The sequence below is a fragment of the Dromaius novaehollandiae genome, chromosome 7 (genome assembly GCF_036370855.1).
Source record: "Dromaius novaehollandiae isolate bDroNov1 chromosome 7, bDroNov1.hap1, whole genome shotgun sequence".
In the NCBI taxonomy this organism is placed as follows: Eukaryota; Metazoa; Chordata; class Aves; order Casuariiformes; family Dromaiidae; genus Dromaius; species Dromaius novaehollandiae.
The window spans coordinates 23,811,165-23,834,833 of record NC_088104.1 but is presented as its reverse complement, the minus strand read 5'-3'; the positions used below and the strand labels follow the sequence as shown (position 1 = coordinate 23,834,833).

At 41.3% G+C, this 23,669-nt stretch overlaps 1 protein-coding gene across 3 annotated transcripts in view; it reads left to right on the top strand.

Annotated features, from left to right (window-relative positions):
- The first annotated feature begins 915 nt into the window (after positions 1-915).
- Positions 916-23,669, top strand: part of TLK1 (tousled like kinase 1) — a 75,949-nt gene continuing 53,195 nt past the window's right edge. Inside the window, exon 1 of one of the 3 annotated variants that reach the window (XM_064514937.1) lies at positions 916-952. In XM_064514937.1, coding sequence (XP_064371007.1) covers positions 931-952 — 22 coding nt within the window. In that variant the 5' untranslated portion in view covers positions 916-930. Of the gene's footprint in view, positions 953-1,037; positions 1,511-23,669 lie in introns of those variants that run through there. The other 2 variants (XM_064514938.1, XM_064514936.1) reach the window with 2 other exon arrangements.

The following is a 23,669-nucleotide window of genomic DNA, read 5'->3' as shown; positions in this document are numbered from 1 at the left end:
CACCTACAAAATGACTTCCATGCCTAGCTGAGGAAGACACTTATTGTGTATGCAGAGTACCATAAATCTGCAAGCCATGATATTAAAAAAAAAAATAAAAGCTAGCAAAGCTATTGCCGTCCTTAAGTTGCATTTATAAATTAAAAGGCTTTGTTCTAGAACTGACTTCACCATGCATCTTGTGTTCTCAGGAAAGACTATGGTAGTTTTAGGGAACGAACAAGTGAAAACTGGGTTTAAATGCAGCTATACTTGCATTTTAGCCTAACTCATTGGATTTCAACAGGAAATCAGTAATCTCCAAGGCCCGGCGGTACGTTTTGTACGACACGCAGGGCCGGGGCTGGCGCACGCCTGGGAGCCTCAATCCTTCGAGAGCGAGACGCCTGTGACGGTGGTGGCTCCCGGCCCACGGCTCCTGCCCCGCGGTTCGGCTCCTGCGGCGCGAGCGGCTGCGCGGGGCCAGGGCAGGTTACGGCCCCGAGCAACACCTGGTCCCTGCAGAGCGCAGCTTCCCTCCGGGCCGGGCCTCTGCTGGCACCCGGTCCTGTGCGGAAAAGACAAACACGCGGCTCTGGCAGACCCCTGCCAGCGACTGGCGCTGGGTATCCTCACGGGGGGAAAGCTGTAAGAACAACGTTTCAGCCGCGGAGAACTAGCGCGCTCAGCTCCGCGGCGGCTGCCCGACGCTCCCGGCAGCAGCCGCACTCGGGGCGCCATTTCGCGGGTGCCCCCAAGGGCGGCCCCGCCCGGCCCTGCGCCCGCGGCCTGCGCGGCGCCGCCGCCCCGCACGTGGCGTCCGGCCCCCGGCCGTGCCCCGCCGCCCCGGGCTGCCGCGGGAGCAGGCAACGGCCGCGGCCCCGGCGCCGCCAGCCCCGGCGGCCCGGCGCTGGCCGCGGCGCGGCGGGCAGAGGATGGGGCGAAGCAGCCATGGAGGCCGCGGCCGGGGCAGGTGCGGGCGGCGCGGCGCTGGGCTGGGCTGGGCGCCGGCGGAGCGCGGCGCTCGCTCGGCTCGCGATCGTGTTTGCGCATGACCCCTCCCCGCCTGCGCCTCCCCTCGCCGCCCGCCCGCCCTCCCCTCCCGGCGGCGGCGGCGGCGGGGAAGGTTAGCCTCAGACACAGGCGGCTGCTCGGCGGCGGCGACGCAGTGCAGAGGTGCGGGCAGGTTGCGCCGGCCCCGCGCCCCGTCTCTCCGCGCGCCGCCCGCCGCCGGAGCCCTCTCGCCGCCGGCGGCCTCCCCTCGCCGGTGTCGGGCCGGCCCCCGGCCATGAGCGCGGCGCTGGGTGTCCCCCCGCCGCGCCGCCTCCCCCGCCGCCCCCGGCGGCTGCCGGGCTCCAGGAAAGTAGCTTGATGAGTGTCCAAAGTAGCAGTGGAAGTTTGGAGGGGCCGCCATCTTGGTCCCGGCTCTCCACGTCCCCACCGAGCCTGCAGGGCTGCTCGGCGGCGGCCTCGGCGGCGGCGGCGGCCTCCCCGCTCCCCGGCAAGCCGCCCGGCAAGCCGCCCAAGGAAGGTAACGGCCGCGCCGCGGGGCCGCGCGGGGGGCCCGGCCCTCGGGGAGGGGCCCGGCGGCCGGCGCCGGAGGCCGGTCCCGGGCTGGCGGGCGGCGGCGCGGGGTCAGCCCGCGGGCCCGGCCGCGCCGCGCCGAGCCGGGGCGGGCGGCGGCGCCCCCCGCCCTGCTTGCGCGGGGGCCGGGGCCGGGGCCGGGGCCGGGGCCGTGCCGTGCGCGGCGGCCCGCTCCTTCCCGCCCCGCCGCGACTTCCCTGCGGCGGCCGCTGCCCGGAAGGCGCCCTGCGCCCGGCACCGCGGGCCGCGGCCGGCGCTGCCCGGTGGAAGGCGGCGGCGCCCCCGGCCCCGGGGCGGAGGGGGAGGGAGAGAAGGAGCCCGGCGCGCCGGGGCCGCCCCCGCCGGGAGGCGCTCGGGGGGCGGCCGGGTTGTGGCCCCGAGTGACAGGGCGCCGCGGAATGACTGCAACTTTCTCCTTTCCTCCATCACGTCTGAGATGATAATGTTTTCCTCCTCCCTCCCCTGCTCCTCCCCTCCTGTGTTGTACCGACGGCGAGAGCAGGGTGTTGTGGGTGTTTGCAGGGAATAGCTGTATGAAGGTTATGAGCAGACAAGTCCCTTTTTTCATGCCGTTTCGGTTATTGTCTGTTTTTCCTCCTTGCGCTGAGACGCGTTGCCGCAAGATGTAGCCGTTACCCAGCGAGCGCGTTGCTGGTGCTCCCAGCCGAAATAACTGCTGGGGAATGGCAGCGGGGTAGGGGAGAACTTTTGTGCACAGACAGACCGTGCTGAACTGTTGTATCCTTTCGCCTGGTTTGCCCCCGCTTAACGAGTACCATGTAGTTTCTCTGCTAAGGTGCAAAACATTGCTGGCCAAGCAGAAAACTTTCTAACTTAAAATAATAGTGGAAATAGGGAGTCTTTGTATTTACAGTCCTCTTGCAGCTGTTTTTTTAAGTTGGTATGCAATTTAAGGACTTGACAAGAAGGATTCCGTATCCTGCAAATGTGTAATGAAGTACCAGTCCCTCTCATTTTCCGTGCTGGCAGTTGTCAGACTCGTATCGCTCCTTGTCACTTTTGCACACGCTCCTCCAGGTAGCTTGGCATGAAATGCTCTAGAAAATACCTGGAAAGGAATTACCGTGTGTGTTAAAGATGCTGAGCGAAGAGGCAGGCATTTTGTGCTCATGTTCTCTTAAAAACTGAAGCACAACAACAACAACAATCTCAGCTAAATGTATAGTTTATTTTAAGTTTATTGAGCGTAGGTTTCTTCACTGCAACACTCGTTATAAATATGTGTGAATATGATATTCGTATAGCGGGAATGCAAGGTATTTTTGGATGCGTTTTGGATACCTGGCACACGAGCATGAAATGATTATTGCACCACCACTTCCATATCTGTTTATTTTAAAGAGAAACAATGTTCCTTGAGTATGTCTGTTTAGGTATGGAAAGACATTTTTGTAAAATTAATTTTTGGTGATGATTTTTACATTTTTTTCCTTACTATGACTCGAGCTCTTAGATTTTTCTGGGTACTGTAATTTACATTGTCTAATGTAGATTCAGAGGTTACAGAGCAATCACAAAACCCTGATATGTGCTTGGTATTACAATTTACTGTATTTGCATAGTGTTTCTGTGTTGTGATAATTATATGATCTCACAAGGCAGTTCTGTTTGAAAATCAGTGTAAGCTATCAGCAAGGCTTGTATTCATATTTTGCATTTAGACTTGCAGGGAGCTAGTAGCACACCTTTGTATATATAGATGTTTTGTGATAAAATATTTTGCATGAAAGCAGGGGAGCATAAAATATAACTGTGCTGTTAATATGTCCATAGACATTGGCTTATATAGTTGACATAAAGAATTATGTCAGATTGCTGCTAAACTAATCAGTTTGGAATATTTGAAATGCAGGGTATTTGTAGGTGTTTGTGCTCCCCTTGATTCTCAACTTGTAAGACCGTGTAACGTTGATGGAGGTTATTAGCTTGTTTGAAGTGGTGCGTGAGGATGTAGGCCTATATTGGATCAGAGAGACGCTTGCATTTTCTGTGTTTGCGTGAATGCCTATACCATTTTTGAGTGGGTAGTGTTGCCAGATACGATGCGTTCGACACCAAGTCGAGCTTGTGGCCTAGTTTTGCCTTTTGATTTGTTGATTCAAATCCTGTTCATTGACTTCTGTGGCAGTCACGCCTGCGTTGCCTTCCAGTGCGCAGGCCTTCACAGAGCGCATCATGTGTGCTGTGGTTTATCCTGCCTTACGCGTGATTCATTGGGAAAGTCTGGCGTATGCCCTCATCTCTCTCCCTAGCTTTTAAAGATTCTAATTTATTGAGAACATACACCCCCAGCACCCCGACGGAGGAAGTCCTGAAAATGTTCTCTGAAGCCCTAATACGGAGAAAGCAAAAATAAAAGCTTTGGTTTATACCTATCACCCAAAATTGTTTAAAAAAATAATAATAATATTGTGTCACTATTGAAATGAGACTACTTAGAAAACATGGGGTGAAATTGAAGAGAAGAATTAATCTTTTTTGAAATGCACTACAGGTCACACTAACAATTTTCATTATATTCTTATAGCTTTACTTTTGGGGTATCATGGCTTAACTCTGTGGATTTGAAATTTTGTTTTGGGGTTTTAAAATAAAAAGTTTGGGGTGGACCTAAGTACAGTTGTATCTGAACACTTTTGTTACACCAGAACTCTCTCTTGTTTGCATTTCAGTATACTTTCTAAGTTACCACGTACTGTTTTTGCATAATATATAGTCTGTTACAACTTTTCTAGCTCCTCAGATATTCTTGCATAACATACTGTAGTCTTGTCAGTTATTTTATATGAAAATAACTTACGTGTGGGATACTCGGTCATTTATTCAAGAGCCCTGTGAAATATGCTATCAAGAATATAGGAAGATACAGTGTGTGATCGTGTAGCTAAACCTTGTGCTGCAGCTCAGATGAGGCAATCGTGCAACTTCGCCTTCAAAATTTTTTAAGTTTTGACAGATTTATGTATGCAACTAATACAACCAAAGGACATAGTTGGAAAGTGCTGTTTTGTAGATGTTCAGGTTATTGCAGACTAGGCAGGGAGAAGAGATTTTGGGGACGCGCATGTATGAATATCTGCTGGGCTGGGGGGAGCAGTGCCACAGTGTCTGGTAGTCAAGCATGATGCTTAGCAGGCTATTATTTGTGTATGCTGCTGGTTTTAAACATTTTACTGAAAGCAAAACAACATGCCAAATACAACTCTGAACTACTATGATAGGAATGTGCATTTCAGGTTTGATTGTGGTTATGTGTCATGCATGCTACATGCAGTATATTAGTATATGAACATGAAAGCTACCTGATTTTATGAAAACTTCATTTTTTTTTTGCTGTTGTTCACTTGTAGCAAAAAAACTCGCATGTTTTATTTTCTTAACCAGTAGGTTCTCAGTAAGTTTGTTTATTGTTGTTTCTTATCGTTTAACTGTAGATGTAGAGCTCTGAGGATTTGAGGGGGATTTGGCCAGTTTATGTGGGAGCAAAGTAATACGGGAACACTTCACAGTTTGAAGATGATATTGTATTTTTATTTAGAATGAACGTAGCAATCATAAAAGATTATTTAGGCCAACTATAGTGTGAGCAGGTGTTGTGTAAGGCTTAATGTCGTTCCTCTGATATGCACAGATTCTAGCTTGTGATACCGTGTTTTTGTTGCAGATGTGTTTCTTAGAGTGAGCTGATGCTTATGACACATTCTTAGGAGATTTTATAGTATGACCAGATGAGAAAAGGGACAAGAAGACTTTTCTGTAATGTAGGCCCGTCCTTGTTTCAGTCCAGTTTTCCAGAAGACAGGTGCTGCAGAGAATAGAGCAAATTAAACTTGGATAATTGTTTTGTTTTAATTCTGCTTTAACTTGCCTAGAATGGAATTTCCCATTAACCTGTTTCATTTTAAATGGAGAGAGAATCAATATCTTCTAGGACAAGCTGTATTTATTTATCATCATCTCCATTCAAATAACAAGCCTATTATTTCTCTGTTTATCTGTAATTTTTTTCTTGTTTGATTTTTCTCTCACCATGAATTTGAAATAAACTTGTTTCAGCGTAATAACAGTTCTGCAGTTAGTGTTGACATTACTGTGGATTTTCTTAGAGCTTGGTAGATCTAACTGCTTGCAAAATACTGTTGTAAGCACTTCTAGGAAAGACTATTGTATATCTGTGACTCGTGGTCAAAGTTAGGTCTGTAGAATTTTGCTTCCTGAAGAAAGGATGGGAGATTATGGAAAATAACTCAGGTTTAAATAATCCTTTATACTTTTTGTCTTCTTGATACAATTTAGTGTTTTGAGGTAGTATTGTTCCCAATCTAGATTACCCCCGTAGTAGACTTCTTACCCCAACACTGAAGTTTTCACAGAAGTAAATGTTGGAATTAAATTTAGTAAGCCAGATACGTTTATGAAGTGGAATCTTTCTTGAACTGTAACTCTCTTAAAATACAAAAACATATAAGGGGAAAAAGAAAGTTTTGGCCTCAAACATCATCCCGCAACGCAGGAGCAGAAGGCTTTAAGCGGTGGAGAGCGTGCTGAAGACTGATGGAGGGGGGGAAAGTTGCTGTTACAAGCCTTTGGGGGTGGTTCCATGCTGGAAAAACTGACTGAAATCAGAGTGATTATATTACTAATTTTAATCATGACTTAAATCAGCGAGCAGGAAATCCTGATTAAATAATTGTTTTTAATTTTATTTTGCATTTGTGCTTAATTATTTTTCCTAAAGAAAAGTTGATTCTAATTGGTCTAATTTGATCATACTTCTTGCGAGGCAGGAGGGTACGCATCTATATGCATTTAAGTAGTTATGTAGCTTAGATTCTTAATGTTTAAGAAACATCATTCCCCATCTTATAGATAGCTTTTAGCTTACTTTATTAGCTAAATAAAATGAATCCTAATTGTGCTAGATATGTAAGAAGAAATAAATATATCCAAATATGTTTTGCATTTAGAACAGACTATATAGAAGTACACTTGTCTGTAGTTTGTGAACTGAGTCCGTTATTTCTGGTCACTGTGCCTTTCAGGACTTAGAATTAATAGATTAATAGATAATTAGATTAATAGAAATCCAGTCACCAGTCCTTCGTGTTCATCATTTGGAAAAGAAAAATCAGACTTTCCTGCTTTCTAAATTGTCAGTTGTTCTTTCAGCATTGAGTGAACTAATTACTGAATTGAACTAGTGGAACAAACTAAAATGAAAAACAAATCATTGTCGAAAGTTGGTTTAGTGCTTCAGAACTCCAGTTCCAGCTGCTTATGAGGAACCTCCATCTATCGGATAGCTCTGCTGTCATTAGGACATTAAAACTTACATTGGTGGAATGTATTTTTCACTTGTACGAATTTAATAGATCATAAACTTTAAACCTCACCATAGATTTTCATCCTTTCAAATTTAGCTTAAACACGTGATGTTAAAGTGTAACCCGGACAAGAGAAATTATCTACCCTATTAAAGACCTTTTTACCTTAGGAATTTGACAAGCCTCTGAGGCTCACAAGTGTCCTCCAAAAAATCAGAAAGTGAAAGTTAGAGGCTGTTAGATAATCACAAAACTGTGAAGGGAATCTGGTAGAGGTGGAATAGGGAATTTCATCCTTTGGAGCTTCAGTGTGAAACAAAAGGAAGGTCATGGGAGAAGGTAACTATTCCTTGGTACTGTCCCCACTTGCTGGGAAGTAGCAGCAGAAGCAGTAAGGAATATATTTTGCCTCATCATGTCTGCACAGTTTTAGCTAGATGGAAACTTAAGGGCACTGCACTTTCTTTACGAGGCTCTTATGAACAAAGCACTCAGTCCTCCAGAGCTTTAGAGAGCAACGTGAGAGTAACAAAATGCCAGAATGCCTTTTGGAGGAAATGGAGCCTGATCAGGATCACCTGGAGATATGCAAGTGCTGGATTCTCTTTTCTTTAGACTTCTACCTGTAGGAGAATAAGAATTTGTTCTCCTTCTCTGAGGCATAACAGGAAAGCCGAATGCTTTAAGAGACCTCCGTTGTGTGATGTCACGTACAGCTAACCTTTTAGGTATTTGCTAATTTTATGACTCTGCTTTGAGCTCACAGCATATAAATCCTTTAAGCACTGTGTCCTGCAACTGTAGCTCCTGGTGGTTGATTTTTTCTTTTCTAAGTAATGGAGAATTATTTATTGGGCATAGCTAGAAAATATATGCATGCTTAATACATGCCTTGAAGATAAGTCGTTAAAAGAGAACTTCTGAACTATGTATGTGAGGGCAACCTAGTGGAAAATAATGTTAAGCATACAAGTGAGTATTTTGGTTGTTTTCATAGCCCATGTACATCTGAGAGAACTTAATTTAGATCTTGGTCTTGGAATTCACCTTGTTGAATTTTCGGTGCCCTTGGGATCACCTGGTTTTAACAGCAGACGTCTTTCCCATTTGTCTTCACCACTGAACTCTCGAGAAGCTCCTGATTGTGGGGAGGTGGATGCAGAGGATGCTACGAGTAGGGTTTCTAACGCTTGTTACTTTTGCTTCTGTGGCTGAGGCTAATCAGGCCTGTACTCTATTTAGCTGTATTTGATAAATACCAGTATTAAGCAGAAAAAACAGTTTCTCAGTGGTTCCACAGTTTTGACCTAACTTTTGCAGCTATACTTTAACCAATTCTCAGTGGTTTGTTGTGCACTAATACCCTCTTTCTAGCTGTTTGGGTCCTCGGGTAGATTGCTGTCTTTTTTTTATTTGTTCACCTCATTCCTAATAAAAGTGGTGGGAGAGAAGATGTCCTGTAATAAATTAGTATTTTGATTATAAAGCAAATGAAAATAAAATCCCCACATTATTAACGGTACTCTCTTTAATACTGGTGGCTTTACTTTTACCTTAATGTGTAGAGAATTATAAGTAAAGGGATGTTTGTTTATTTAGACTGGAGAATGAATAATTTGGTTGAGACTGGTAACTTAGAGTCTAAAGTTTTATCTTTTTAAGTGATATCATTGTGAAGGCCATATCTGCACATAAAAGATTGCAATGCAACCAGTTCTCTTAATAAATCTGCTGTATGCTTGTTATGGGTGAAAAATATAGTAACTTTGAAACAGCTTCAGGGTTTTATCTTTTGCAAGTGTGGTTTTTTTGAATAGGAAAACATTTTGTGGGTATTATGCTGGAAGTCTTTCTTTATAAGCAGAATCTTTTAGTCTTGATGGGTAATGGTCTGTTTTTGACAGTTCTGTTAAAAGTTTTGTTAAAAAGGTAAAACTTTTATCCCACCAAAGATTTTTAACAGTTGATATACCGGAAGTTTTGAAATTTTTCAAAGTAAAAAGTCTTTAGTGTTATTTTTCTTTATGTTCCTCTTTCTCTCTTTTTGCCTTCCTTTTAAAATAGCTGTTCTTAGCTGAAAAGGAATGGAAAAAATATTTGAGAACAAAGCTTTCATTTGTTGTCCTTTGAACTAGAATTTATAGCCTGTAAAAAATGATCATACTGTGTTTTAGTTCAAATATGGTGTTTAGAAGATACTACATTAAATGTTATGTATACTCCAAAGAAGAAATGCATGTTTCAAGCTCCCCTCCTTCTTTACTTTCAGCATTGTGTATATTACAATATGACGTCATGATACGATGCCCGTTCTTCAGGGTAACTATGCATTGGAATAATCATATCAAAATACCACATATATTAATGCCCTTTATAACTTATTTATAATACTTTGTTTTCTGTTGTGATGTGTCTGTTTATGATAATTCCTTAAGACCATAAAATCTTTACTTAGGTCATGTTACCTTTTGTGCATCGGTTACTGAGAATGAATTGAGCAAGAAAACATACAAAATTCCAGTTCATCTATAGTGCTTGCAAGAACTGTGAAATACAACTTTTAAGGAGAAAATAAATTTATTGGAAATGAATTGATGTAAAATGTGCTGAAATCAGTTGGAAATATGTTAATGCATTTGTGACATGATGTTGTTACTAGACCATTCTTTAAATTACCTTTATAATCAATATACGTTATCTTCTAGTCGTATACTAATTTTTTTTTAAAGACCGGTTTGGTCTTAGAGGAATTAAGCTGTTTTCTTTTTCTGTCCTAAGTCTTGCTTGCTTTTGTATGTGTTGATTTTTATTTTTTGTGTTTTTATTGAAAATTAAAAATAAACTCCAAACCTTAGCCTTTCATAAAAGGCTAATAGCAAGGAGGAGTGGAAGAGTTTTAACATCGTGAAGTGTCAGCTCAGCTTTCTTCCTGTGTGTAATAAGAAAAAGGCATTTTTAGAACATCAGAACAATGCTGCTTAAACTGAAGTTGGCCATTCTGGAAGGCCCAAAACAAGGAGGATGGATTAAGTATGTTTGCGTATTTAGTTGAATTCAACACAAGAATAGCCTGCTCAGTATTTTCACAAGAGATGTTCTGAGGTAGGGCAGGTCTTTAACAGATATTGGAAACTTAGAATATATGGTAGAGAAAAAACAAATATGCTATAGAATGCATCTTTGTCTTCAAGATTTTAACTAATTATTTTTTCAGGGCAGAATCCCTTCTTCTTTGCGCTTTAGTATTTTTTAAGGTGAAGTGTCCCATTTCCCTTTCCCAGCCATTTTCCTCCCAGGCTGTTAGGTGAGGCGAGAGCTTATCATGCTGTAAGAAAGGGGAGGTTATTCAAGGCAGTGGAGTTCTCTTCATTAAGTAATTTTTTGGGTTTAGTTTTGCTTGTGGCATTTGTAGATTAGTTCATGAGGAATAGATTTACCTATGCTTAGTTACTAGGTTTTGTTTTTGTTTATTTCTTTTTTAAGTTGGTTATGGATTGAGCTGAGTGTTTGGAGTGGTTGTTGTCTTTGTTGTATGTTTTAAAAACTTTTTGGTTGTTAGTGTTTTATTTTAGTTTTTTAATATGGTTCAGTGTATTGTGTCTAAAACTACTGAAACTATCTTGCAAGTTTGCTACAAGATTTAACTTTGAACAGAGTAATTCTTGTTATAGTTCCAATTGTATTTGGTGTTATGAAGGGCTATTATGATGGGTGGGATTTTCATATTTTAAAGTTAATATAGGGTACAAATAAAAGCAATTCCTGGTGCTACAAAAAGGCACTTTTTTTCTGTAGATGTTGTTTCCTCAAAATGTGATTGCTTTTTGTGAAGTTTGTTGTCTTTTAACTTACCTCTACTTATCTAATCAGATTACATATCATATCAATGCTCTTAGTGAAGCAGCCTTTCTCTAATTAAATTATATTATTGAATAATTGTAATATTAATAATGCCTAAGAGGGGTAACACCAGTAGTCAAACTATGAAAAGCAAATATCATCGTCTTTGCTAGCTTGTTAGGTGGTATTGTGTATTCTGAATTTAGTTTTTCAGTCCTTTTTTTGACTTACGCAGTCACACCCAGAGCATCTAAAAGGTTAATTTATATCATATGCTTACATATGTATTATATATGTATTCATGTGTAATATAAACATACACAATTTTTATTTTTATATAAAATATCTCTATATGTAAATTAATATTTGGGTGTGAAGCTACTCCCCGAACAGTGTAGACTCTCATATGCATGCTAAGCTTACTCAAAAACTTTGGTCGCTTTTGAATAAAAACATTCTAACCGCACCTTGTCTCTTACTCCGTCCTTCTTCAAAACTAGTTCGTTTTCCTTTTTTTCAGCTCTGTCATTTTTGTCATAAACATGCTGGCGAGTGTTACAGATGGTACAAAATTTGACTGCTCGATTAATATTGCCAATTCTGAGGTACATTAGTCATATCTTGAGTTTTAGCTTTTTCTATTACTGTTTGCTTTTAAACAGAGGACTAGAGACAGCTCTAGGTCACAAAACAGCATAATCTGGTTTTGTATTACGTTAGAATTATATTTCTTGGCCTTTTCTCCACATTCATTATGCTTGCAGCTTATATCTTAATTTGGAAATAAAATATTGACGCTGAGGTGACAAAATAGTTTCCATCCAATAAAATGACCTTAATAGTGATTTTTTCCCTTGTGTCATGTGTGATTGAGAGTTGACCTGATTTGTTCTCCTGGCTGAGCGGCAGCATGCTGTTCTCTCCGGGCCTTTCGCTTGTTTTCTCTCTTCTAGGGAAGTGCAGACAACAGCCCCAAGTCTCTGCCAGTGGCTGACACCACCTTCCTGGTGTTTTCCTTGAATCTTTCTTTTTCTTCAAATCTATTTATATGAAAAAAAAGAGAGAACCAGCAAGTTGTTGTTGCCTCACCTTTGGCATCCTCTTTTGAACCAAGGTGGGAGACAAGAGTAGCGATGATTCCTTGTCAGAGATTGCAAAATTCAGCAGAGCACCACCAGCAGTATCGAATTCGAGCTTTCTGGACAGGATGTGTGCACCCTTTCCTAAACTGGGTCCCTCAGCCTCTGTCTTTCCACCACCGGTTTCCCTTTCTTACCAGTGCTCGGCCACAGCTGTGACCTCAGGTACCATCGAGCTCCTCTGCTTCCTCTGTGCTTCTATAAACATTCATTTTCTGCCTCAAATTGAGGTCCCTATTCTCAGCTTTCATTTTTGCACCATAAACTGTAATGACTGAGGAGCAGCCTCTGCCTCCGCCGCCGCTGCTGCCAGCGGGGTGGTTGCCTTTGTTCAGGGGAAAGGTGGGTGCGGTGGAGGCACAAACCTCTTCAGCTGCTCGGGCTGGCGGTCGGCTCGGTGGCAAGCTTTGGGAAGGGTGTTTCTGGGAGTTTCTTCTTTAAAGTCCTGTGGCTTGTCAGCAGCGGAAAGCTCTCTCGCCCCATAGTAGTAGCAACAGTGAGTAATTTGTGTAATTAGTAGCTTGCAGCCACAGATGTTTGCGTCTAGAGAGATTGAAGAGGAATGTTATTTTGTCTTGTATGACAAAAAATTCTGCTTTATCACCAGTTACTGCTTGAGAAAAGATAAAATCCAGTTTTAAGATTGAGGTGGATAAAGGTCCAAATAAGGGCTTTTTGGAAATAACAGATTTTTTTAGTGTTTTTCAGTCTTTTTAATAATGGAAATCCCTTACTTTTTCCTTAGAGTTTAACTTAAGACAGGCCATTACAATTGCTTTTTGTTGCATCCATTGAGTTATTGAATCCATTGGTCTTGTTGTATAAATGATCCAAAGATACCGAATGGAAGAGATTATTTCTGATTAAAAAAAAAAAAAAAAAAAAAACATTTTTGGTATGAGTTCTCTAGTTAGATAAATAATCACATTAGCGCATAGTACTTTTCTAAAATATTTTGTTATATGAAGGCAGTAAATGAAAAAAGTGAATTCATAATTCTAGTAACTAGCAAAATATGTAGGGTGAATAGCTATTAAGGATCTAAATTGGTTTAATTAACGACTAAACTGATTTTTTTTTAAAAACAATTATACCAACAACTTGATAGTGTACTCAGTGTATGTGCGCCACTTCATACTTAGAAAATTCTCTGTGGTGTCAATTTTGTCATGTGTGCATATTAATTTTGGTACAGTAGTATCTGCAACAGCAGTAGTTCCTGTTTCTAAGGGGCAGGTAGTACATGTTTAACCTCTGCTGTGGTTGTTTCCTTACTGTGGCAAAAATGTAGTAGTAACCAGGTGATTCATTAAGGGGGAAACCTAACAGGGCTTTCAGTTATTCTTGTTACCAAAATTTCCTGGGCAGAGGATGGAGGTAAATAAATACTGAAATCTCTGTCCTTTTCCTCTTCCAGTTGACTGCCTATTTCTCCATGTCATAGATACAATAACACAGTGAGGGGCTTGGAGCAAGGGGGCTTGGGCTGGCTGAGGGTACCTCTAACTGCCCTCCTCTTTCCCTGGGAGCTGCTCGTGGTGAAACTTTCTCTTTCCTGCTGTTTTATTTAGTTCTTCTTACTAGTTCTTAAATTTCAGTTGTCTTAAGCTTTTTTTGTCTCTAAAGTAGCCTTTGAAACCAATGGATCTAAATACGCCAGCCCGAGGGAGCGTGGAGCCTGCGACAGCCCCCGTGTAGCTGGAAGCAATCCGATGGCGTTTTAGGGTTTTAGCCCTGTCCGACTGTACAGGGACTGGCCTCTTTTGGACTGTTCTGCCTTTTCCAAATTTATGGAGGTGAATCTGGGTCGGTTCTGGATCCTCTTGGAAGCCATTACAGAAATCAGATTTCTTTTGTTTTTAGAAAATCTTCAGTGCTGTTAACTTGATGTTTTGCAGTGGTGGTTCCCCTCAAGAGTCAGAAACGTGGAGCCAGTAGTGTTTAATGTACACTAGGTGAAATGCATCCCGCTTTGTCACCTGTTTGTACTTTATGCTCTTACCTCCCAGTAGCACTTACTGTTTTGCCTCTGTCAAATCATCCGTAAGAAGCAGGCTATGTTAAGCTCACTTCAGTCACCTGTGGGCTCGCATGGCCCACCCTTGCCTCTTGCATGAGCTGTATAAAAGGAGAACTCATACTCTGTGTCTTTCCTGTTGGTGAAGAGAGCTTGGATCAAGCTTGTTTTGACTAAAATTATGGCTACAATGGTCCTCAGTTGTCCATAAAGCCAATATATTGCCCATATTCTTTCACTAAAAGTAAATACGGTTAGCTTTGTAGTGCAACAGGTGCTATGGAGCTGAGCGTTCAGGTCTGCTGTTGCTGTGTGGTGGGTGATGGTAGCTGGCCCATACGTATTTTTACTGATGCCTTAAAATATATTTTGAATAGGTACTTGAAAAGATATTTTAAAATATTTTTCTTTTGCAAAATCAAATACTTACAAATCTGCCCTTTCCAAATTTCTGGTTGCCCTCAGGACCGTAGCGGTGTGTATGTTATGGGACTTCACTCACGTCATCACAGACTTTGATCCGTGAGGCCTCTCCTTCGCGAAGCGTGCGAGGGGTCAGGCCTCAGCAAAGCACTGGGTTAGCTGATGAAAAAGGATCCTTTCTTTGCTGTGAAATTTAAACGTATGGAAGTGAGATGACAGTATAGCAGAAGAGAAAGCAGGTTTAAAATTAGGATGCGAGTACTGGATAGGAGAAACAGCTGTAATGCAGATTCCTTTAATGAGGATGCTGAGCAACACTAAACCCAAAATTTTGACAGATGGTTACGTATGATGTTTCTTTGTGCGTGAGATGGCTGTGCACTGCATTTTTAGAAATGTTGAGTGCTGAAAGTTGCAATTGAATTTAATGTACGCTGTTGGTATCAACAGGTTGTTAGCTGTGATGCGTTCTAGAAGAATGAGTGCAGAGTTTAAAATAATTTTTCCCTCAGCTCTGTACTTGATTTTTTTTTCACCAATTCATGTGTGAATTCAGACAAGTCTCCTTTTTTACCCATGTGTAGAATAGGAGCAATGCTGCAAGATCCTAGGAAATTGTAGGTGTCATCATTAATATTTCACCCGTGTGTGTGTGTGTGTGTGTGTAGTTTTTCTATTTAGAGCTGCATTCTGAGCCCTCCTTACAGGGGGCTGTAAGGAAACGCGTTTCTTCCCCTCCTTGTGTTCTGTTGTTAGTTAAGATACTGCTGATGAATAGGAAAGTTCAAAAAATAAAAATAAAAACCTGCAAAACCCAAAAAACCCCACAGTATTCAGTTGCCTGTTTCTTTGAGCACCACCTAGCCTGTAGAATAAATGAGACAGGGTACCTACAAGAGAAAAACAGTGAGCAGTCGTGCAATTAGGGTAGCCTTGCTCAACACAAAACTAAGGTTGCATGGGCTACCTTGTTCATGCTGTTTTTTCACTGAGCTTGTGGTTCTGCAGTCTAAAACTCTTACTAAAAGTTGAAACAAGTTTATATTATTTTATATGCTATGTGTGCTATGTGGATATTTTGAAAGGAAGAAATTGACAGTGTTGATTTGAGGTTAATACCTTTTTCTCTTAAAACGGTGTAGTTCTAAAGCCAAAACAGTTCATTAGTCTTGTAGTTACAGTTAGAGGTGAATTTACTGTCCCAGTCAATCTTAAAGGTATAATAATTTGTGTGTGTATGCTTATTTAATGTTAAACTGTGGTCTCTTAAAAAGTATGTGCAGATTGCAATAAGAGTTGATTATGATGTTATAGAAGAAATATATTGATATATTTGGAAACACTTTGCATTTTTTTTGTTCAATTGCTTGTTGTGGCATGTTTCTCGCTGTGTAATGGTGAGAACAGCGCAGGTTAGAAGTACGTAGTGTGATCCGGAGTTGATTATGTGCCGCATCACTCCAGGGAGCAGGGTGTTTACCTCGTCCTCAAAGGTAAGTAAGTGGGTTGTCTGTGCTGGAGAGAGATTTTGAAGATCAGAAATGGCAGTAGGAACTACAGAAGTAAGAAGATTAGGAAGTCCAGGGAATTAATAATGGAAACACACTCGTATCGCCACAAATTTAGTCTTAATACCAAATGACTAGTATTATTACTCAGAAAAATAAGATGCATTTATTCTATGAAATTGTGGTTTTTTTGACTGCTGTTCTACCCTGTCAATAACTTCTGTACGTATCTGGGAGGGAGAAGATGTACAATTTATATTTGTTCCTTCATGGTTTACTTTTCCTGAGGAGTGAATGAGAGAAACAGAAAAGTGAAGTGGGGGGGAAAGCATTCAACTCTTCCTGCTTGGTAGGTGACCTGTGCTTTTAACTTCCTTTTCACTCCTTCCTTAAATAGCAGAAACTGCTGTTTATTTTTGATATGTACAACAGGCCTGTGCCATTTTAAATTCTTGCAGAACAGCCATTTCATGCGCTTGAACAGTGAGAACTCCTGGTTTGTCTCCTTATAACTGGATGCAGCAAATTTCATTTGCTGCACTTTCTAGTATTCCTCTAGGTGCGTGTTTCTTGTGCCATTAGGATTACTCCAGGCTTTTAATGGTTTTCAGCATAGAAATAGAGCGATGGAAAGCAGCAAGTTTTGTTGAGGATGTGATGCTGCGCTTTTTTTTTTTTTTTTTTTTTTAGCGTAGCACAAAACTTGTGTTACCCTGTGACCTGTTAGTGTTGTCAACAAGTGACCCATAAACTTGCAGCATGTCCACCAGCTTTCTGCCTATTCCCTGAAGGGGACAGGGAGCATCTGTTTTTGCAGCGGATGAAGCTGAAACAGGCAAATTCTACTTCCCTCTTTCTGTGCGGATACCTTTTATGGAGCTGTCTGGAGCACCAGTAATTGCTGTGGATTCCTCTACATACAGATGAAAAGGGAGCATGTAGAGATAGGCAGGCGGCGCGTCATGTGTGTGGCCTCAGCTGTATCGGTTTTTATCTCTCTTGACATAATGTTGTGATCAAGGCGGATATGTGCTGCTTGGGAAGACAGCATCTTTTTACTGTTTCTGCCACAGACATCTCGTGTAACCTTGGCCAAGTCCTTGGTTGCTTTCTGTAAAATGCAGATATGCTTTTCCTACCTTATAGAGAGATTGTAAACATAAACTTCTTGTCTACATATTGTATATTTGTTCATTTATGTACTTATGTAGCACAGTGTGATAGAGCAATTCTGCTTTACTATCCTGTGAGACACTAACAGGGATATTTTTACTTTCTGATTCACTGAGGATTCCCAGCAGGCTAAGAAAACCCCAAAGGTGTGCTGTCACACCTTTTGCTATCCATCCTCTAACTGGATACACTAAGATCAGAAACGATTCGTTTGATATACTTTTTCCCTAACCAGAATGTTGTTCTTAACTCCGAAGAAAGGAAAGTTAATTGCCTTTGACCTTAAAATTGTGTAATGAATCTTCTCTCTGCAGGAGAAGGTGGCGTGGAACCTAGATGCGATTGCTTAAGGCTTTGAAGGAGAGCTCAGAGAGCGCGGTGTCACAGTGACGCAGGCAGATTGCAGTGGTCAGAGACAACCAGAAACGTCAGGAGGATGTATTAGTTGGCTACCAAGTTGCCGCCAGAACTGACAGTTTTTTTGAACGAAATTTGATTAAAAGCACTTTAAAGAAGTGCTTTGTACCTCTGGATATTCTGTCATTGTAGGAGGTGTTGAAATCAGATGCTGTCATTAAAAAGGAGGAATTTTATAGAAGACGCATCTATTTTGCAGCATCTATATACATTCATTTTGAATGGACAAAATTTAGCGTGTTGGTTCACCAGTCAGTTAACTTGTTTGCAGCTATCACTGTCTTTAGCTGTGGAAAGTGAAACGGTCAGTGCAGACTGTGTTAATAATGATATCTAACACTGTAAAAACAAAGCCTATTTGTTCCTGTTAACACACCTCGGCCCTGCTAGTTCATTATTAAGGTAAATAGTAGTAAAAGATGGTGGTGTTAAAAACCCACCAAAATCCTTCTGCTAAGTCGCAACCTGCTATTTGATCACCTGGCTGTGCCCTTTCTTGGCAGTTAAAAATAATCCAAAGAACGGTTGCAAGTGAGTAGTCTAGATTAAAAGAAATAGCAGGAAAGTATGACACCTTTGATTAATTAATGACAAGTTTCAAAAGAGAAACAGGTGCCGTTGCTTTTAACAAATATGTTTGGGATACCGTCCATCTAGTTTGTAAATGTTCAGTGTCAAATTCTTTGACAGGGTGCCCACAGTATTTTAGCCAAAAATTCAGGAAATATTTTTAGCAACTGTTTTATTATTTAAGCTCTTAGCTGTGTGAGTTCAGTGTAAGTCTTTCAGAAGGGAGATCACCCACTGATGTTACTTTATTGTGGAATATCTTTTATAGTGGCTTTTCTGTTTGATTGGTGTAGGAGGGCTCTCATGATATGGAGAGATCTTACAGTTTGGGACTTCAGCACAGGAAGTACACTTGGGTCTTACCTAACTCAGTGTTGTTTTTAAGAGCCTAGAAGGGGTTACTGGATGTGGAGAGAGATCTGGAACATGGGGAATTATTCTTCTTAGTGGACTATTCTGCTGTTTTGGGCACTGCATATATTTTTGTTGCTGTGCCCATGAATTGATCTGTTCAATTCAGTTTTAGTCTAGTTAAGGAGTGTGGAGGAGAGCAGCAAATACAAAGATGCCAATCATCAAAGTGTAGCCTCCTCAATGCTGTTGAGGGGTGACAATTCCAAGGTAAAAGCTTGCAAGATATTAGTAGCATACTGTTCTATTATTTCCATTGTCTTTTTCCCTTCATTTGTCAAGCTAACTTACTCAACAGACTCAGGAAGGACCTTGTCGTGGTTCTGTTGCTCATAGCATTATTAGCTATGCTAACGCTTCCTGTACGTGGTGCAAATGGGGTTACAAGTTTGGGAAATGGTCAGGTAGCTCCAATGTTCAATGTTCTATGCTGTATCTTATCTTCCTCCTATTATTTTATACCTGTCAACTCCTATTATCCAGATGGGAAAAACCATTGCAAAGGAGTTGGCATGGTAATTTCTGAGGCAAGATAGGAAAAAATTGTTCTGTGAGGAATTCCTGCAGGAAAAGTTAGTATAAAGAAAAGTCTGGCTAAAAACTGACCTATAATAAGGGCATGCACCAAATAAAACTAGATGTTGACTCTTATTTTCTGGGTAGTGAAAACATTGGCGTGAGAGACAACATGCCTTTGTTTCAGTGAATGCCGCAAAAGGAGTTCAGTAGCTTTCAGGGCCATCAGCACCGTTAATTGTTCGTCAGACTTCAGTCTTGAAAGCTGTCACAGACATGCACGTGATCACTTTACAGGATTGGAATGTAATTTTAAAGGTGCTCGATCAGTTTTTATTCTTCCTTTTCAAGTGTCTCTTGCCTCCATTAGTGCTTATCTTTCATAGGTACCGTGCTGCACCTCAAACAGGTTGTGCTTAAACCTGTGCAATAGGTTTGTTGCCTGTGGCGATAAAGGAAAGTGTGATTACTTTTATGCAATATGTCAAGAAAATGCTGTCACTCAGACATAAGAGCTTTTGGTTGCTCTAGGAGGCCAGTACATTCCTCCTGAGCCATGTGTGGCTTACAGGCAATTCAAGTTGCACTTGCAAGGGACAGGATTAGTGGAGGGCCGCCTCAGACGTGAGGCCGTCACTGGCTTGCCTTGACCGTAGTTGCACGGCCACTTCAGCGCCATTTACAACAGAATGGACCTTTGGGGAGCTATTGTCCTCTTTGTCGTAGGAATCATTCCCCGAGCTTTGTATGAACCAATCTGAGATTTTCCGCCTTGTGGCATATACGTGCGTGTGTATACGTCACTGGTTTGTAGCAAGGAGAAGGCATTGGTAGGCAGCTTGCATATTCGTCTCTGCCTCTGATGTCTGCAGCCATCGGATGAGTCATATAATAGCCAAGGGACCCTTAGAATAGGGTACCTAGCTGAAAGGAGGGAAGAATTAAAAATTATTAAACTGTTACCCAGAACTGTCTCCTGACTGATCTGGAATTGGGCCAATTGCTTTATTCATGATTCTTTCTTCAAGATGTTAGTGGAGGATCCGTCACAAGCGTATTTCTGTCTAATTCACTTTTCCTTTCTGGCTGGTTGGCCAGACAATTCAAATCCAAAAACTGGCCACATAGAGGTGAGGTCTAAAGTTCATTAGGATTTTTTTAGCATTAAGGATTTAATTTCTGTTGTAGAATGATTTGCAAAAAATGACTTCTCTCTCCAGCATCTACAGTTTTCTTTGATTTAGATTAAATTTCTGGACTCATTAAACTATTGAGAAAGTGAAATAAACACCATTTAAAAACCTGATCTTTAGTCACTTGAACAAACTTTAGAAGAAGACTTCCGAAAAGAAAACAGAATGCATCTTGGAGGGAGGAGCGGAAGGACTCCGTATTTTTCTATTCTTTCAGCAGCAGGAGAATTAGTATTGAACTGTGGAGTGTAGGTAACCCAACAACCCAGCCAAATGCTGTTGAGCACTGAACTCTGTAGTCCATGGTAAATCATTCAGAAGTTGTGGATTTTTTTTTCTCCTTCATAAAAACATTTTCTTTACTTTTGGGTGCAGGCTTGTTAAAATACACCATCACACAGCTGTATTCAGCAGACACAAATTTTATCAAAGCAATTTGGAAGTGGATTTTCAAATCATATTTGTCAAAGAAAACTGCTCTCTTCTGATGTTTCTAGAGAATATTCTTTTTATTGTGATTTATTTATTTTGTGATAAGTATACTTTTTGAGGCCAAAATTGGCCAGTTGTATTTCTCCTTTCCCACAGGTTTTATGTAGACTAAAGGCCTGATCTGTCTGCCTGTTAGTTATCCGGCTTTTTCCCTGAATTTCTAAAATGTTTAGAGATGTAAAGGACAATAGAGATAATTCAAGAGAAGGTTGAGCCTTTTTGGGTAGAATGCAGTTGAAGTATTTTTATTTGGAAAGAGATCTTGAAACTGCAGTGTGCATGAATGTCTCAGTGGATGCTCATGTTGGAGTTACACATTACTTAGAAGTCTAGGGTAAAAATTCAGATCCTTTTCATTTTGTTTTTCAAGGCACGAATCCTTTCTGTTTAGTAAGGGTAATTGTTGAAACTGTATTCTTTTGTTTTTGTGGGCTTTTAGTGGTGCTTTTAAAGAGCCGGCAGACTTTTCAGTACATAGACTTTTCAGTCTAGCTTTCAGAAAAAAGTTGTGTTCTTGCACAAATACAAAGAGAAGGAATGGTATAAAGTTTGTCCATCTTACTAGTTTTATCTTTAGATTAAAGAGAATCTAGCAAAATGCCATCTATGCCTCGTCCTGTTTTCAATCTGATTTTATTGCGAGAAATAATTTTTTGAGGCTGTTATTCTAACTGATAGTGGACTTTACCTGCAGTGTTGAAACCACTGCTTTCTTGTAGTCTCACTTTGTGAGATGCTCAGTTTCTTTCTGTTACATTAGAATTGGTTATAGTGGGTAGGCAGAGATCGGTTGTTGGTTGGTGATTATTACTCTTCTCCTTTGTCCAGTTATTCTGGTTGATTGTCTCATTTGAGCTTTTTTTTTTCTTTTTTTTCTTTTTTTTCTTTTTCCCTTTTGAGTTCAGTTCTCTTACTGGTGTCCTCTGAATTCAGGAATTCCTTCTTGCTCTTTTCCTTTCCCCAAGGCTGTCCATAAGTAGTAGTCACCTTTCATTTGCTTGTGCACCTCTGCCCATTCTTTTGGAGACTTCCCCAGTTTTAAAATACCAGGGTAGCTTTAAAATCATCTGACTAAGTGAAGAACTAGGCAATAAAGGAAAAGCTGTGAAATTTATTTTGAAGATTACTGTAAATGCATAAAGGAAACAGAGAAAAACATTGCTTAATTTGAATTTCAGTTGTATTTCCAAGCAGTGCTTCTAAGAATACTGTGAAAACAATATGTAAATATTTTTCAGGCAAAATTGTGGCTTTATGCTGTTGGATCTAAACAGGGAATGTAGGATGATCAAAGCTAATCTAATAAATTAAGTACCAGTAGTAGTGCATTAAATGTTGTAGAGATAACATTATGCAATTTTCACGTCTTTAGACAAAATGATTTCCTCAGTAGTTCAGTCTTAAATGACCTTTATAATAAAGCATCTACTGTCTACTGTTCTCCTGCACAGAAGTTTCATAAACTTAAGAGGTCTCTTTTGTTTACTCGGATTTGCTGCACAGGATAACACTGCTCATGCAGCAGTTTGCAAAGCAGCTCATGATTCTGATTGACTGTTATCCCCTTTAAGAAGGCAGAAACTGGCAGCTTTCTATACCAAAAGTTTGCATCCTTAAGTCTTCAGTTGTTGCTGCAGCTGATAGCGAGACTGTCTTCTGCGTATACTGATGTTTTGTTGTGGCGGTGGCGGGATGAGGAGATGGGCAGGAGAAGGTGCTGATGGTTCTGTCCTAGAGGGTTTTGCTGTTGTGGTAGTACTGGAGATGCTTTGGCAAACGTTCCATTTCTTGCTCAGGCCTGGCCTAGCTCTGGCTGGCGTACTTTGTACCCCTGGGGAATTTGCTTCTAATTCTGAGTTTAGCAAGGCAGGGGAGCTGTCTGAAGGTTAGGCTGAATGGTTCTGGAGGAGTCGAAGGTTTGTTTGCTTTTGCTTTTCTTCAGAGTAAGACGATCTTCTAGTTCAGGCTGTTATTCTCGGATGATTTTTCCATACAAGTTCCAGAGATGAATGATGTGAAACAACTTGAGGTGTGAGACAAGTAGAAGTTCTCTTACTGAAGTCATACCTTACGTAGTACTTTGGTTGCTCTTTTAAAAGCAGAGTCTCTCTCTTTCCCTTTATAAGAGGACCGCTTTGTGGAATAAACATTCTCCTTAAAATATTAAGAAAAGCGTTGTAAGTTCACCTGAGCATCCTAACAGTGGTAGGAAGTGCGTTTGTTAGTAAATAGAGTAGCTAACCTGAGTAAGAAGTACTAGTTTTATAGGTGTCCCCTCTGCCCCCATTTGCTTTAATGTAAGTAGCTCAGGGACTGAGAGATATGTTTTCACTGTGCATTTAAAATGACTCTTGATTAATGAAATATATTCTGTATTTTTTTAGGTATATATCTCACCAGGAATTTCTTATCACTTGAGATCTTTTCAAAGAGCTAGTTTCACTGGGACATCAGGATTTATTTTTTCCCTGTTTTACTGCATCGATATGTTTGATTTCAACTACTGTGAAGGCTTTTAACTGGAGTGTGATACTGCTGTGTACTTTTTCATGTCACCTGCTGTTTGGAGGTTGTAGTAGCGATGTAGTCCTGCACAGAAGAAGGTTTTTTTCCTTTTGTTTGGAAAGTCAGTGACTATAAGCATTTTAAAATTTCCAGGCTAAACTTAGTCCTGGGTGATCAGTAGCCCTTTGTTCCTGCTCTGCTAGGTATTTGGAAGAGCTGGGACCCTGGGGCGCTGGTAGATGGTCGGGGTTACCTAGCCGTTGGCAGGAGGTGTATGGAGTTTGGGGCTGGAGGGGCGGTTCTTGTCTTTTTTGTTTTAAATCTAGAGATTGTATCTTGCTGTCTGCCCTATTGACTGCTAATTTAGGTCAAGTGGGATCTTTTTGACACCTGAGGCCCCAGTGCTGAATAATTGTGGCCTTGGGACTGTGGTGCACTTCAGAGCCTGCTGCTGAGGAAGGGCTGCGTTTGTGCTGTTATCTCGGAATTGAATTCTTCCTTCTCGGATTACTGCCGCTTGGCTTAATGCCGTCCAAGTAACATCTCCACTTGTTTTC